This window comes from Zeus faber (assembly GCF_960531495.2).
Source record: "Zeus faber genome assembly, chromosome: 8".
In the NCBI taxonomy this organism is placed as follows: Eukaryota; Metazoa; Chordata; class Actinopteri; order Zeiformes; family Zeidae; genus Zeus; species Zeus faber.
In genome coordinates, this window is record NC_137195.1 from 9,892,633 (window position 1) to 9,910,306 (window position 17,674).

General features: G+C 44.4%; 1 protein-coding gene across 1 annotated transcript; it reads left to right on the top strand.

The window, feature by feature from the left end:
• The first annotated feature begins 2,942 nt into the window (after positions 1-2,942).
• Positions 2,943-8,587, top strand: smg9 (SMG9 nonsense mediated mRNA decay factor). The gene is made up of 13 exons (XM_080005592.1): positions 2,943-3,183; positions 3,353-3,427; positions 3,986-4,220; positions 4,339-4,436; positions 4,864-4,976; positions 5,208-5,319; positions 5,814-5,909; positions 6,465-6,550; positions 6,979-7,085; positions 7,222-7,329; positions 7,509-7,634; positions 7,741-7,885; positions 8,017-8,587. Exons 1-13 carry the CDS (start codon positions 3,037-3,039, stop codon positions 8,093-8,095), a joined length of 1,527 nt encoding a protein of 508 aa, XP_079861718.1. The 5' UTR covers positions 2,943-3,036; the 3' UTR covers positions 8,096-8,587.
• The last annotated feature ends 9,087 nt before the right edge of the window (positions 8,588-17,674 follow it).

The window sequence follows — 17,674 nt, forward strand, 5'->3', positions numbered from 1 at the left end:
ACTGGTAGTTCACTTGAGCCCAGGCAGAGGCGAGGGGTTTGGTGGGTAAATGGGTGTTTAAAAGATTCCGCACAACAAGTTCTACTGGACTTATAGTCTGGTAGGTTGGCAAAGTGAGGGGCTGATCGGCTGTAGAATTCTGTGTACTGATCTTCTCAGAAAAAACCCTCGTCGTGCGAGTGGAATTTGACTTGATAAGAGTGTTCTTGGTTTCTTCTCCGTTGGCTGATCCAAGTGTGGTAGAAGTAGAGTATATGTAAGAGGGACAGGAAGGGTTATAATACATGGGTGCTGGCAGAGACACAGCAGAGGGCTTACCAACAGAGGGATCCCCCTTAATAATTTGACCTGCGCTCTGGTGAGCTGCATCTCCACTGGAGACAAAAAACAGTCCAGAACTACTGCTAACTAACTGGGTCTCCGAAGCAGAAACAGATTCCATAGCAGCAACTTTAGGAGGATTAGGAATAATGCACACTTTGGAAGTGACCACTTTACTGTGAGCAACAACCATATGATTTACCAAACTGTTTTCTGTAGCAAAAAAGGATTTGCAAATATTGCATTTGTTTGGAAGTGATTCTGAACACCTCAGGTGGATGGTTGGAGAGCTGGGTTTAACCCCCTTAGGACAAATGTGATTCTTAAAAAGGCTCCAGCGAGTAAAGATCTCGTCACAGAGAAAACAGACATGAAATTGCACCATGTGCTTATGCAGAGCCTTCTCATCTGCACAGATCTTGCTGCATGAAGAACATCGCACTTTTTCCACTATAGCTGTGCAGTGAATTAAATGAACTTTTACATTTCTAAAGGGTCCTTTACCGCAGAAAGTACACATTGAAGTATTCACATTGGAGCGTCCAGGACGGGTGTTCTTGGACTTCCCAACAGTAATGGGTGATCCGCTGGAAGACCCACTCGTACTGGAGTCTGAGTCAGAAGCTGACTTTGTGTCGGAGTCCGGGCATAAATCTAAATGTCCCTTGTTTTCATCATGTTCCTCTTCTTCACAAGAAGTCTCACTGGAACTGGAGTCTGAGCTAGAAGTCGACTCGGAATCTGAATCTCCCTTGCGTTTGTCACGTTGCACTCCTCCAGCCACGGCTTCTGACTTTCTCCCGTCTTTGTCCGGCAGAGATATTTGAAGGCCCTTTCCAGGACAACTTGGCCCGTTGTCTGTTTTCTCACACCCATCATAGATGGTTGGATCAGGATTACCCATTTTGATATCGTCAGCTTCATTTGTATTTGACATGAAATGCCATATCTTAGTAGGGCTTTAACTGATCATTTTCTAAGGGCAACGTTTTTCACATTGTTTCAATGTTGCGTTTTGTGGAACCAATGCATTTATAAAGGTTGAGAAAACACTACCATACAGATAGACTGTCTCTGTGTGCCTTGTCAACTTTTAGCCAATGTAAACCATAGAAAGTTTAGGTGTTCTGGAATGTCACCTTGCAGCTGAGGCACGTATCTTGGACTTGCCGCTTTTCGTGGTGGGAAATCAAGCGACGTTCACAATAAAATTGCCTTGGTTCCCACGATTTGTCCTGATGTTGCCCATCCATTTTCGCCGATCTTGTGATAAATCTAACTGGTAGCGATTCCCGTTGAGTGATCCGCATCTGAAAACAAAAATCAGTGTGGTTATTAATAGATTGATACTTTATTCATCGCTGGAGGGGAAATGATGGTATAGCAGCAGCTGGCATCAAAATAAGAGGCAATAATAGTCATGCAATGTGTGTGTGTGTATATATATATATAATATGATGAGTAAATAAATCAGAAGAACTACTATCAAGAACTGAACTGCAAAAAATGGCAGATATTCGAGAGTCTGGACACTGATAAATAGGATTTGTGGCCCAGCTTATACACGAGAAAATAACTTTATTCTTACCCTTCTCCACAGGCTCCGGCAGATATGCGTCCATCCCGTTGACCAAGCCGCGGATGTTCGCAGGTTTGTCAGTGTAACGCGGCAACTCAGCTGGAAGGGAAACTAACACTCGGCGCGAAGGAAAAACACCGAACCGGGTCGAACGACACCACGTTGAGCACCTCCCCTTCCAAGTGGTGCTTGGACTGGAGGCTGAGGACGGAGCGAGCAGGAGCACAACTCCCGCCGGGGCGCGCGGGGTGTTCGCGCCGCCGCCTGGGGCCTTCATATGAAGGAATGTACGGCACATCTGGATGTTCACCCCCCCGCCGCGTTCCAAAGACTAAAAAGTTAATGACGCCTCCATTGTTATCCTCTTCTCGCTCTTCTTCTTTTCCTTCTTCGTCGTCGTCTCGTTTTCTTCGTGGGTGTCAATTGGCGGCACCGAGGCGCTCTACCGCCACCGACCGGGCCGGGCCGTGTTGAACGTGGGTTTAGGAAAAACATCAGTTTTAAACGAAGCGGACGGACAAACAAACAAATAGAAAGACGTCTGATGCGACAGTGAAATCGGTCCGAGGCGTTCCATGGACGAATTCTATGACATTTCTAATTGAATATTGCATCCGTACTGAACGTACGTTATGTTTTTACACTTTTGCTTTGTCCATGAACAAATGGAACGACCGGCGTGAAATATTGTTTTGATTGTTCGAAGCCGTGTTAGCTGAAGAGGATAACGTCGCCACTTTAATCAGATCGCTTTCGCCAACTTGACGTCCAGTGTGCGCTCCGCGAGAAAAATGTAAATGTAAATGTAAATGTCAATGTAAATGTCAAAACGCGCCCATGAGCGCGGTGTGGGGGACCGCGCTCTTCCGGTCCGTTCCGGAACTCACCGGCGCCACCCGGCGGCAAGCCCTCGGCAAGCCGTTTCCGGTCACGTGGCGTCAGAGACGGTCCCAGCGTCTGACGTCGACGTCACGTGGCTCGGACGTACTTCCAACACTAGCCCCGCCTCCGGCGCACCGTGTTGACACCGCGTTGACGCGCGGCGCGGGCGGGCGAGCACCTCGTTTAACCGCCGCCGTTCGCAATTTGATGGACCCGCTCCACCCGTTTGACCCTCGTACGAGCCGCTCAGCATAATGTCGGAGTCCGGTCACAGTCAGCCCGGGATGTACGGCCAGGGACGGAGGAGGAGACGCCGCCGAGGAGACAGGGAAGCGGGCCCGCCGGGTCAAAACCTGTCCGGTCCCAGTCGCGATAGGGAATATTACCCAAGAGAACGAAGGGTAAACGAACTCTATTATTATTTTTTATTATTATTATTATCATTATTATTGTTTTTATTATTATTACCGTTATTATGGTTATTGTTATTATTGTGATTATTCTCGTTGCTGGGTATGCAGAAACTCCCAAGTTGTCGTGATAAGCTGTCGCTCTTCCACTTTGGCTCAGGATGCCAGCGAGGATCCTCCAGGTCCCCTCCTCCAGAAGACCCCCATCATACTTGCCAAACCCCCCGGAGAACGGGTATGTGGGCTCATACAGGCGGTTGAGTGGCGAATTAAAGGAAAAACCTTCACAATGCCCCCACCCCACCCCCAGTCCACGGGGCACACGGGCTCAAATGAGGGAACATCTTTCGGAAGAATGGTGTTCCAGGGCGAGTCGAGTTGAGGCAGGTTTGTTTATTAAGCTCTGGCTCGCAAAGGGCTTCACAAAGCAACATTTTGCATAGAAATCAACGGCCTCCCCCGGTCTGAACCCTTATCCATCCCTCCAGTATATTCTAGAGACTTGTAGAATCTCTGCCGACTGCATTGAAGCTGTTCTGGCGGCTCATGGTGGCCCAACACACAACTAAGACACTTAATGTTGGTTTTTCCTTTAATTTGTCACCCGTGTGTGTGTGTGTGTGTGTGTGTGTGTGTGTGTATGTATATATATATATATATATATATATATATATATATATATATATATGAAATGCTCTGTATTTCCCCCTTTCATCCTCTCTCCTCATTGTTTGGTGTTCCATGTGTCAACGTGTGAGCCGCTGACTGTGGATGTGTTGGATATTTCTTCTAGTCCAAGCCCTCTCAGAGCATCTCCGTCAGTGGACCCCCGGTCCCCGACAAGCCCATCGTGTTGATCAAAGCCAGGGAGGACGCTGGGAAGACCGGGACCCCGCCGGAGGCCACCCCTCTGTCCACTGGCTCCGGGCCCTCCAAGTTGGAGAGGGAGGGACAGCGACCTACACAGCCAGTGTATCAGATCCAAAACCGAGGCATGGGGGCCTCGGCCTCAAGCAGCACTGTTGACCGTGAGTTCAAACCCGCTGTCAGTGGTTCAACCGGCAGCTTTGCTTTTATTCTTCACATCCTTCTGAATTCCAACCTCTTGACTGAATTCAGAACACTTTCTTTGACTATGAATTGCAGCTGTGATCGGGCAGTCTAAGCTACTACCCCCAGAGAAAATGAAGCACAGCATCAAGCTGGTGGACGATCAGATGAATTGGTGCGACAGCGCTATGGAAGTAAGTCATCACTTATCAGAGGGATGTCGTAATTTAGCTAAACGATAAGTACTTATAGTCAGGGATGGCCAATAATGACGTGGTATAAAGTTTATTATTATGGTACTCAATCGATCAATAAAAAGATAAGAAGATAAAGAAAGACCTAGCTGAGATTTATTACATGAATGTATGTATCATGAAATTTGATATCAGACTAAAACGCCCATAATTTCTAATATTCCCGAGCACCTATCATGAAGCATTTCAGGTGATTAATGTAGACAACAATATCATTTCAGTGCCACAGAACGATCATAAACTACCATCGGTTTTTTTGTTTGTTTGTTTGTTTTTTTGCCAAGCTCTGCTTATTGGTCAAAGAAAATGATAAAAAAAAAACAACAATAATAATAATCAATGAGGTTTTCAATGTGGTGTGTTCCAGTACCTGAGAGACCAGACGGACATGCTGGTAGTGGGAGTCATTGGCCTCCAAGGCGCCGGGAAATCAACCGTCATGTCCCTCATCTCTGCCAACACCCCCGAGGAAGATCAAAGGTAAAGTTGGTAAGAATACAAATGAATTGGTGATGATATCGTTATACCTATGTGATTTATGTAATTGCACAATGTGCATCAGCATTTACCCGCAATTAATTCCAAAGCCGTTTACAAAAATAACTGCGCTATGAAAAATAACCCATTTTGCAAAAGGGTTTCCATGACTTGCTGCGACAGAATGGTCTGGTCTTGGCATTTAGTTTTGCCGTCTTGCGTTTGCTTGCCTAGGAGCTATGTGTTTAGGGCGCAGACTCAAGAAATTAAGGAAAGAGGAGGAAGCCAAAGCACGGGAATTGATTTCTACATCACACAGGAAAGAGTCCTCTTCTTGGATACGCAGGTAAACATGTTGTTGTCATTTCTTTAAAATCTTTCAGAGCTTTCCGGCCATAAATGCACACTTTCCCGTGAGGATGTTTATGTTTGGTGTTTAAGTAAGTGAGAGATACATAAAGGAAATATATAAAAAAATAACAAAATAGTGTCACATTTTGTCCTAGATTTCTGTTCTGTTTTGTTTCTGTCCTTCACTGTTGCTTGTTTGCTGTGGAGAGATCCCAAAAGTATTTTTTTAAACACATTACACATTACAAGGAAGAACAGTATTGATGAGATAAGTATTGCAGCGCAATGACATGATGCTACAGAGCTGTAAAATACTGTACATCAGCATGTTTATATAATATCTCACTTCCAGGTCTTTGGAGTCATTGAGACGTTCCTGCTCCCGAAACAAAACCTTGATTGCCTTGGAGTTTGACTCTCTGTGTTTTCTGCTTGATGAAGCACAGTGTTTTTACCGCTGAGCTCCGGTGTGTTCTCTTCTCCCTTCAGCCGATCCTCAGCCCCTCCATTTTGGACCATCTCATCAACAACGATCGGAAGTTGCCGCCGGAGTACAACCTCCCTCACACCTACATAGAGATGCAGGTTAGTCATTGAACTGCAGGGGGCAGTCGCCGGAAACAGTTCATAGAAAATGAATCTTTCTTGAAGCCAAAAAAGCGGCATTCTTTTGCACGTCTTTCCTCTTAGGTTTGCTTTGTGCTCTCTGTGAATGTCGTCAACATTTCAATATGGATGTTGTCTTGTATTGGATCGTCAAGACTGTATCTTGCACACGGACAAATGCACGTCCACTTCAGAGTTGTTATTATCACTACTAGTACTGCTATTATTATTATTGTAACTCCATAACTAGCATGAGGGTAGGAGGGCTGGAATGAAAAGCCCATGTCCATCATTACATCCCTCCCTTCCTCTCCAGAACTTTGACTGTTTAGCTCCAACCTTCGGCTAAAAATTAAAGTAGCTACAGATAAAATGTACAACTGCTGTGAGAAGTCAGTACTGCTGGCATAACACCTGAGTTTCACCCCTGGGGATCAGTAAAGTGTTATCTTGTCTTGTCATGTCTTAATTGTTGTACACATTCATTTGTTGGGAGTAAGGATCTCTTACGGTATTTCTTTGATCTGTCACCAGTCTCTTCAGATTGCCGCCTTCCTATTCACGGTGTGTCACGTTGTCATCGTGGTTCAAGACTGGTTCACAGATATGAACTTGTACAAGTAGGTGTTTTTTGTTTTTTTTTTACTATGTGAAGTTGATCATGAGACTACAGCAAAACTCTGTGGAAGAAAGCAAAGTGAAACAGTTAGAAGCGAGTGGAAAAGTACAAATACTATGACGGTGCAGACATGGTCGTGGACAAATGATCTTTAGGGAAGTGGCTACTGCCACACCTCAGTGGCCTCTATAAAACCGCTTCTTGCTGCGTAATTAAATATTGTACTCACCATAAGACGGACATCTGAGAGGTTTTATTCAACAAAACATCTTTGTTAAAGAAGTTGGTTTCACCATCTGATGAAATTAATTATAGTTTTATGCTGCATACAAATGGCAGGTTAAATAACGCTAGCGAGCAGATTTTGCCAAATCATCAAAACACGATACTAAAAAAAGTTTGAAATTGCTCCCGCACGTCCTCCTTTAGGTTTCTCCAAACGGCTGAAATGCTAAAGCCCTCCACTCCCTCAGCCAGCCACGACAGCTCTAGTTCTTCAGGGAACGACGACGGCACCGAGTACTATCCCCATATAGGTGAAGCTCTCACTCTTTCATACGCGCACACACAGGCTGATTTAACAAGATAAGAAACACCGGGTGTAAATTCAGGAACGCACATGTCATGTAGGAACGATGAAATCACGGTCCTTGCGACCCTTTCTCCGTGCAGTGTTCCTGCAGAACAAAGCCAAGCGAGAGGACTTCTGCCCCAGGAATCTGAAAAACATGCATTTGGTGGTGGACAAATTGATGGCCCACTCTCATCTGAAATACAAAGGTTAGTGAGACGCAGTCACTCACCCCATCTGTATGAGAAATGGCATGGAAAAATGGTCGCGATGCCAACGGTGAATGGGCTCTGGGAGTTGACTCGGGGGGCCCCCGTCCGCCTGAACATCCAGTCAGTCAGTGCCGCACACCCCTTGCATGTTTTTTTTTTTTTTTTTGTGGCTTTAGGTACGTTATCCATGCTCGACTGCAACGTCCTCCCTGGCCTGGGGAGGAACTATCTGGAGGCCGAGGTTAACCTGTTCCTGCTCCCGCTGCAGGAGAGTGAGGGGGAGGATGCGCTCACGAAAGCAGGTTGAGTAAACGTTAAGAAAGGTTGAGACCCTCCACGCATATTTAAAAAATGAACTTATGACGTAACGGCCTGAAACCCTTTTTGTGGCCATACTATTATGCGTAGGTCCCGCCATGTCGCCGCTCTTCTCTTTGCTCCCCGGGTACAGAGGACACCCCACCTTCTCCTCCATGGTCGCGAAGCTCCGCAGCCAGATCCTGGCCATGCCCCGCTGTCAGCTCTCGCACACCATCCTGACCGAGAAAAACTGGTAAAGAAAAACACGCATACACACACCACGCGCCGCTTCCCAGCACCGCGCGGAAGGATGTCTGAAACGCAATCGCGTTCTGCGGTGACACGTCTTGATTCTTTTCTGAACCGCTTGTACCGCCGACTCAGGTTTCACTACGCAGCTCGCATCTGGGACGGAGTGAAGAAGTCCTCGGCCCTCGCCGAATACAGCCGCCTGCTGTCCTGAAGCAGCGAGACCAAGAGCACGGCGTTGGTGTGAGAGAATCTGCCGGTCGATGGCCCTGCTCAGAGTCACTCTGAGTGACTGAAACACAGGCTGAGAGCCGGAGCGACCGGCTCGCGGTTCCCATGTCGCCGTTGGAAAAGCAAGACGGCCTGCGGCGACGTGAGGAGGATACACAAGTTATACCGAGAGAAGGGAAGGTGTTCCGGGTGTGACCTTTTTATTTTTGTTTTCTAGAAGTCGGATGGATATTGCGGCCTGCGCTGCTGCGTGGACCCGTCTGTGCAAAATGTGTTGCTAATTTTACTTGAAACATGGACGTATGTATGTATGTGGTGGCTACGGACCTACTGTGTACCTGTTTCGTGAGAAGGAAATGCTGCACAGATTCATCACACTTTGGTTAAAATAGGGTTTTAAAAAAAAACCTGTTTCTTGCTATTTCTTAGATACAAGGAACCTTACGCATAAATTGGAAACCCAACCATAAGATTGCTGCTCTCAACTGTTTGACAGTCGTTTTCTGGCATGATTTGGGAGTCAATAAAGTTATGGATAAACTAAATGCCTATTTATTGGTACCATGCTTTTTATTTGAAACAATGCTACAAAAGAAAAAATCTAATAGAAGGATTTTTTATTTATTTTACTTTTTACATTATTTTGTCGAATAATCAACATTTGTATACAAATTGTCTGTTGGATCCACGTCACCCAGTAGGCGACTGCAAAAGTAACAAAACAACAGAAGTGTTAGGTAAGGATGAATTAGTGTATGAATCTCCATTCATTATAGTTAAAGCCCTCGTATGATATCACAACTAGATTTTAAAGGTCCAGTGTGGCCGAAATGGAATGTAATATTCATAAGTATGTTTTAATTAATGTATTATCCCATGAAAATTAGAATCGTTGTGTTGGTGTTACCGTGGAATGAGCTGTTTTTAATCTACATAGAGAGCATGTACGTGTCACCGAGGCCGCCATGTTGCACCTCCATGTTTCTTCGACAGAAGCCTAGAACGGACAGCCCAAACACTGGCTCTCGATAAGGCCTCTTGCGTTTTATGAGAATTCCGCGGCCACGGTCTTCTCCACAGAGTCCACCACGTTGTACCGCCATGGTCAGTTGGTCGCGATCTGCAACCTCACCGCTAGATGCCACTAAATTCCACGCACTGTCCCTTTAAAGGTAAAAACGTACCTCTACACCTTCATACACGGACTCGGCAATGAACTTTGGCTGAGGGACCTGCAGCTTGCAGGCCGCTTGTTTTCCTCCTCTAAAAAGATCATTTCGAGTTTTTGAAAGATTTCAAAATCGTGTCTTGTATTTCATATTAATACTTTTGGTCAAAGTATTAATAGGAAAACTGAAAAATGAAACTAAATGCATATTTATTGGTGCCAGCCTTTTACTTTGAAATGATGCACAAGTCCGACAAAAGCAAAGAACAAATATATGGATTTTTTTATTTTGGCTTTTTACATTATTTTGTTGAATAATCAACATTTGCATACACGTTGTCTGTTTGATCCATGTTGTTCTGCTGATCAGTAGGCGACTGCAAAAAAAAAACAAAAAACAAAAAACAGAAGGGTTGGCTAAGGATGAGTTAGTGTCTTGATCTTCATTCATTATAGTCAAAGACCTGGTATGATATCACAACGAGATTTAAAGGTAAACGTACCGTAACATTTTGATACACAGGCTCATCAATGGTCTTTGGCTGAGGGACTTTCAGCTTGCCGACTGCTTTATTTCCTTCCCTAAAAAGATAATTTCAAGTTTATGAAAGATGTCACAATTGGTGTCACATGAACAGTGTTTCCTATTTATTCCGGGGATTTCTAAACTGTGGGTCCACGCCCCTAGTGGTCTCTAATAGAATAGCAGGGCACCGCCGGCTAAATCAAAATCCTTTTCTTCGTTTTGACAATAAAATTAAATAGTGGACCTATGCCAACATTTTTAGCGTACAAACCAAGCAAGCGACGACACCTGAATCATATATTGCATACAAATCAACCCTTTCAAGTGTAGAAAAGCTGCTATTTGGAAGGTGTATCCAACCAGCTTCAACCAGACCTCTTTCCTTGGCTTGAGGGTGCTGTGCCAAAGTTTGCATAGAAATGGGATTCAATTCGGGTAAGCGATCGGGACCTGTAAGAAATGGTTATTATTATATATTTGAAATCAGGTCGACTTGTGAGACACGTCTGCGTTTCACTTCTTGCACATGTCTTCTTCTCTTTCATTATTATTTCTTCACAGGAAATGCAGGCTGCGCCTTTCAACGCAGAGTCTCTGAATGGCTATGTCCTAGCCAAACCAAATATGGGATTTGTTTAACACAATTATCTGAGATTATTACCAGATACAGCTTTAAGCGTTTGTTTTGAACCTCGTTTTACAGACATTGAGTTATTGCATCACGGGTAAACATGGCATTATTGCTTTGGTGTATTTACAGATCTTTGACAGTAGGTTAATAAACATGTCTATTAACCTTTGTACTATTACTTCTGGTAGTTAGTAGACACATTGTTAATATTATTAATTTCTAATATAATTATTTATACAGATTGCACATGCGAATGGGGTCATTCCTATGTTCTCAGGGTCCTATGTTCCCATGGTCCCATGCTCTCAGGGTCCTATGTTCCCAGGTTTTGGTTTAGGGTTTACTTATTTGATCTGAAATGACACTAAAGATGTAACAATTTTTTGAGAGACAAAATCAAAATCCTATAAAATGATAGCTATTGGCTTTGTTGTGTTTATACAACTGTCGGAAGCCTTGTTAAAAAAACAACAGCCATTTATGAAATATTGTAACTTGAAATGGGTCAAATTTGACCCAAACACAATAGGAGGGTTAGTGTGTGTCAACAGAACATTGAATTGGGGAACATAGGACCCTGTGAACATAGGACCTTGGGAACTTAAGACCCTGCAAACATGCATACGCTCCCATGCAAATTACTACCAAATATACCTCAAGTGAGGTGAAATGTATTTCACCTGGTTTTCCTGTAGAGAATGATCCCGGGTACTGCAAGAACAATGACGACGACTGCAATTACTGAAACAGTGATGATGATTTCTAGGTCTGTCCCAGTGGGCTTGACCTGAGGCTCTGAACAACATTTGAATTGAGATGAGAAAGCTGCAGTTAAGTATTATATTTTAAGTAGAACCCTCAAAAGATGAATTCTACTGTAAACAGTGACAGTGCCATGTCATTGTTCCGGCAGCCCATTAATCTGAAACCCCAATCGTCTGAAAAATGTCCCATTGGACATGGACGACACTCTAACCCTAACCCTCTAACCTCATACCTAAATTTAACCAATCCTAACCCGACATTTTTTGGGACTATCAGGGTTTCAGAACAACGGGCCGCCCCGACCGACACAACCACAAGTTAGAAATGTATGAGTATTGTTGAGAGATACCTTCTCTCAACACCTTACCTGTGCCATTCACATTGGTGACCAGCTCTCCCTCACGATCTAAATGTGAAATAGTATATTTTGTTAAATTGTAGTTGTGCTTGTGCTCAAGTTAATTAATATCAACTACATATTGACAAAAACGGTTCCTTACCATATACTTCAATTATGATAGGACTCTTTGTGAAACTATAAAAGTCAGCTCCCGTGTCAATTCGTAAATAGATGGGCTCTATAGCGCGTGTGACATCCTTGATCATGAGGGAGCAGTTTCCCTTTGAAATATCACCGATAAGCACTGTTTTCTTTTGGTACTCCTCCGCCACAAAGGTGTCATTTGGGTGAAAGGCGAACGCGTTCCTGTCGTTGTCGTTGATATTGAGCTTACTCCTCCTTTTTAGCTTCCAGAACACCTGAACCGATCCTCCATTCTTTTCAGGAGGATACGTGAATTGACACGGTACTTTCAAATTGTCGTGCAAAGTTGCATTGACCTTTTCTGGGACCGTGATTGTCCATTCTTGATCTGGACAAAAAACCAAACAACTGTAATGTGATTTACTTTGAATGGAATATGAAAACAAACAGATCATCTGTACAGGCATAAATTCAGCCACCTACTGTTTGTGTCAGGGGCAACAAACAGGATGAGACCCATCACGATATACAGCGACACTTCCATCTGATCTGGCAGAGGCACTTTGAAGTCAATAAACCCAACCCTGAAAATTTGGATCACGTTAGTTTAGGTTTCTAACAGTACCATTCCTGTATTTATTATAAACTCAAATAGTATTAAAGTAATAAGACTCCTTCACTGTTTCCAAAACAATGGATTAATCAATTCCAGGATACTTACAGTACTATGGGAGCGTGTCGCTCGCCAGTCAAACCACAGTCAGTCCAAGCAGCAGCTAGATCTATTGAGACTTGTCACAACATACTCTACTTCACACCTCCAGAGATCTTGGGTGTGTTTCCTGTTGCTTCATGCTGTAAAAAAAAGGAACTAATAGATACCAGATAGATAGGTTGTTGGATGGATGGGTAGATAGATAGAAGGATACATACATACATACATACATACTTACTTACATACTTACTTACATACTTACTTACATACTTACTTACTTACATACATACATACATACATACACCACAATAGTGATGTATATATGTATGTATGTATGTAACTCAGAATCACGATTGTGGCACCGCCCCTTCCGGTCGCCTGCACGAGAGCCTCGTGTCAATTACGCACATTTTAGTATTTTTTTGTATTTTTAGAGATTATGGAGCTTATTGTGCATAATCACCAGGTGTCATGTCATTTCACTGCATATATGTATGACCATATGTATGTATGTGATAAATAACCTCTTGAACTTGAGCATACATACATACTTACATATATAGATAGATAGATAGATAGATAGATAGATAGATAGATAGATAGATAGATAGATAGATAGATAGATGATACATAGATCGATACATACATACATACATACATGCATGCATACATACATACATACATACATACATACATACATACATACATACATACATACATACATACATACAGTACATACATACTTACATACATAGATCAAGATTCAAAATTAAAGAGGTTTAATCGTCACGTACATATACATACTTTCATACATATATGCAGTGAAATGTTAATGTGACGCACCCGGTGATAACACACAATATGTTCTGGACTGAACACAGTAGCTTCCTAAGAATTTCTACTTGACTAACTAACTGATTCCTAAAACGTAATGCAGTAAGTCCAATACTATAGAATAAAATAAAAATATATAGAATATAATAAAATAAAATAAAATAAGAACTCAAGGGTAATGCAGGGTGGGACTGCAAAATAGATAAGAGGAATAGACTTATGTATATGGGATAGGCTATTTATGTATATACAGATATGTGCATTAAAGTGGCATGTAAATAAAGTGAGGTAGTGTTTGTGAGATATACAGCACAGTAAACAACAGTACGGCGCAGCAATACGGTAACACTGAACAACCCAGAACAGTGACACAGTATGCGGTACAGTGTGCTACATACAGTACAGAAGGTAGTGGAGCCTATGTGTGTGGCTCAGTGAGGACCCCTGGTGAGGTCAGCATTGACAGTTCTAATGGCGTGCGGGAAGAAACTCAGTCTCAGTCTCTCTGTTCTAGCTGTGTGACTGCGGAGGCGCTTTCCCGACCGCAGCAGCTGGACCAGTCCGTTGTTGAGATGATGAGGATCCTTCATGATCCCGCAGGCTCTGCTACTACTACCTCCTGGTGTATAACTCCTGCAGGGAGGGGAGGGTAGTTCCAGTGGTATGCTCAGCTGAACGCACCACCCTCTGCAGGGCCCGCCTGTCCTGAGCAGTACAGCTCCCAAAGCAGGCAGTGATGTTTCCTGTCAGGATGCTCTCCACTGCTCCACAGTAGAAGGACTTGAGGATCCTCACCGAGACCCGGAATTTCCTCAGCTGCCTGAGGTGGTAAAGACGCTGCCTCGCCTTTCTCACAAGAGTGTCTGTTTGTACAGTCCATGTGAAAGATACATACACACATACATAAATGCTTACATACATACATACATACATACATACATACATACATACATACATGCTTACATACATACATACATACATACATACATACATACATACATGCTTACATACATACACACACACACACACACACACACACACACACACACACACACATATATAAATATATGTGTGTGTGTGTGTGTGTGTGTGACACTGGTTTTGAATTGAACCACTAGATGGAGTGCCAGGCGCAGCGTTTTGAAACCAAAACCTGGAATGTGGGCCAAACTCAAGGTACAGTCATATGACTCCGTTGTAAAGCACGGGCCACCGGTTACAGGGTGAATCCGCTGTTTGGACGTGCGCGTCTGCGTTTGGGGAGAGCAAAGGGATGTCAGTGCGTTATTGTACTCCAGTACGGACGTGCCCATGGAAAGTACAGACGTGAGACGGGATGAAAAGTCGTCCAAGGGTGTGCAACGGCGGAGCCTGGCCACCTTCAGCTCCCCGGCGCCGGGCACCCCGGCCCCGAGCCTCCCCGGGGTGATAGACCCGGAGGGCCGGGTGGACGAGTCCAGGTTGAGGATGCACATCTTTAAAAATGGTAAGAAGACCTCCACAAGTGTGACTTTTACAGACGGATTTAGAGATATATTCATTCATTCAGTCATTGATTATTATTTATTATCGTTTTTTCTTGTTGTTGTTATTATCATTATTATGATTGTTGTTGTTTTATTATTATTATTATTATTATTATTATTATTATTGTTATATAACAAATATAATACATATTTTATTGTATCACATTACATTATTACATATCATATATTTGGTTTTTCAACCAGGCTTTAATGTTTGTTCCCGAGTAAAAAAAAACAAACCAAAACGTGTTGAATCCCGTTTTCGAAAACAGAAAACTCACATTAGTTTCACATCAGCAATAACTTAACTACGTCCACAAAAAAAAAACAAAAAAACCTGATCAAGATTGATGTTTTTTTCCACCGTTTCTTTTCGGAATAACATTGTCAATGTCGGATAATACTTTGAGTTTCCGCGAAACGGTGATCGGAGCCTTTATCTTAACGGCTTGCACAAATATATATATATATATATATATATATATATATATATATATATATATATATATATATATATATATATATATATATATATATATATATATTTCCTCATCCCCACTAGTTAGGGTGAGTATAAAATGATGCTCTCGCTGACATTAGGAAAGTGACTATTGCCATTGTTGTGGGGGGGGGGGAAACAAATTCACAAACTCACTCACAAATTCGCAAAACATAGAGTTGTCCCCCACGCTGAGCCCAGAGCACACTGAGCCACCCGTTGTTCACGAGGTCCGGTGTCCTGAATCGGCTCTTTCTTCTTTGCCATCCCCGTGTCAAGGGGGAAGTCAAGTGATGCTTTGCCCCCAGGTTACCGGCGCCACCGCGAGCCGTCTCTCTGGGGTCCGCCGAGTCTCATGCCCCCGCCCGCCCGGGGCAAAGCCTTTGAACATCATGGCTCCGCTCCGCCCTACGTCATCTGCCGTCGGCAACGTGGGTTTCGAGGCCCCATCTTCGCTCCGTCGGTAGCCCTGCGGACGTCAGCGAGGTGGCTTGTGCATAAGACACCAGACGGTCTGTCTGGCTTAAAATCCCGGACAAAAGAACATCCTCGGCCTTGAAGACCCGGTTCCCAACGCCAGTTTCGCCGGAGACCCCCGTCGGGCGCCCTTTTCCGGGTGTGCCGCCGTTCTCTTTTTTTATATTTTTAAATTTAATCCGCCGACGTCGTCAGCCCGCGGAATGCCACTCGGTTCGAGTCGAAACTGAAAGCGTTTGTCGGAGACGCTAAAGGAGCCGCCCGCAAGGCCCCGCATGACCCCCCCCCCCCCCTTTTCCCGGCGGGCCCCTCCCGCACCCCGCGATCACACCCCTGTCGCCGAGCGTCAGGAATGTCGTTCTCCCTTCGCTGACCCCCCATCCCTTTTTGCACATTCCTTTCCGCAAGAAACACCGACTTGAGTCTCGGGAGCCCGAGCGTCTGTCTCACAGAGCGCTCCCATGTGGCGGGTGGGGGTGGGGGAGGGGGAGGGGGTACTTTTACCGACCTCAGTTTCACGGCGCGGATCACCGCTTTTCACCCGGCGCCCCCGCCCCCGCCCTCCAGGTGGCGTGTCGCCGCCGGAGCGCGGCCTGGTGTGGCGCTTCCTGTTCGGGATGTACCCGTGCGGCTCCACGGCCGCCGAGCGCGCTCTGCTGCAGGAGCAGGTGGCCGTGCGCTACGGCGTCATGAAGAGGAAGTGGCAGCGTTCCGTTCCCGCGGCCGTGCGGATGCGTCTGAACGGCACCGACGGTAATTGCCCCCGGGGACCAACCCCCCTCCCCGCCGTAAAGCATGCGCCCCTCTCTCTCCGAAGAGTTTCCAGACAGGAAAAAAAAAGTGTGGGGAAAAAACCCAGTGTCACAGTAGTTTTGGCCAATACGATGACTAACCCTAACCCTAACCCTAACCCTAACCCTAACCCTAACCCTAACCCTAACCCAGCTAGAACTGTCTGTACAGGTCTTTACTGTTTTGGGGCCTTCAAGACAACATTTAACAGTACATGATATCACGTTGACAAAAATCCCAAATTACATCCCATCTCATATCACAGTATCAATATCAACAAAAATTTCCATCCTCTTGTTAACTTTGAGGATATTGTGTATTACCATTGCTTTATTTTTTATTTTTTCAATTTTTTATTCTATAACCTTATTATTATTATTATTATTATTATTATTATTATTGTTATTATTATTATTATTATTATTGTTATTATTGTCTGTTTTTGTGAGCTGCTATGACACTGCAGTTTCCCTCCGGATAATAAAATATCTATAAATATGTAATGAATATCCACCCATCCACCCACGCAAGAGTTTACATCTAGCTTTGCTTTCTTGGTGTGTCAGTCCATTAACTTCCCCCTCGCTCCGATTTCTTTCTCTCTCCCGTTCCTTCATTCCGTCCCTTTATTGCGATCCATCTCCATTCCAGCCGAGTTGGCGACAGCCGTGAAGTATTTCGAGCAAAGGCAAGCGGAGGCCGAGCAGCAGCCCGAGGTGCAGCTGGAGGAGGCCCGGGACAGGCTGGCCTTCCTCAAGCTCCAGGCGCAGGTCATTGTCTATTATCACTTATTTGCTTCTTCTTCTTTTTTTTGTTTTTTTCCTTTTTCGTCCTCACTGTTGACTACACGTTTAGACATTCCGCGCGGTGTCTAAAGTCTGACGCCTTTATCACCAGGTGTTGTTTGAGCGGGTGACATTTGACCTGGAGGAGCTGCAGGAGGCCATCAGGATCATTGACAAGGATGTGCCTCGGACAAACAGGGACCTGGCCTATTATCTGTGAGTCAGCTCAGTTGTGTCAACAGCAGAGTCAGCGCCAGCTCGATTGCAAACAGAGTGAACGTACGCGCTGATGTTCCGTAAATGTGAGAACAGTGACTTTTTTTTTTTCTCGAAAGAACGCAAGCTGCCGCCGATCTCATC

What these genes read in the sequence shown, in the direction of transcription:
- smg9 (XM_080005592.1), top strand. Translation starts at nt 3,037, where the DNA reads ATGTCGGAGTCCGGTCACAGTCAGCCCGGGATGTACGGCCAGGGACGG. An exon ending in ATTACCCAAGAGAACGAAGG is followed by an intron (nt 3,184 to 3,352) that starts GTAAACGAACTC and finishes ACTTTGGCTCAG; the next exon opens with GATGCCAGCGAGGATCCTCC. An exon ending in CCAAACCCCCCGGAGAACGG is followed by an intron (nt 3,428 to 3,985) that starts GTATGTGGGCTC and finishes TATTTCTTCTAG; the next exon opens with TCCAAGCCCTCTCAGAGCAT.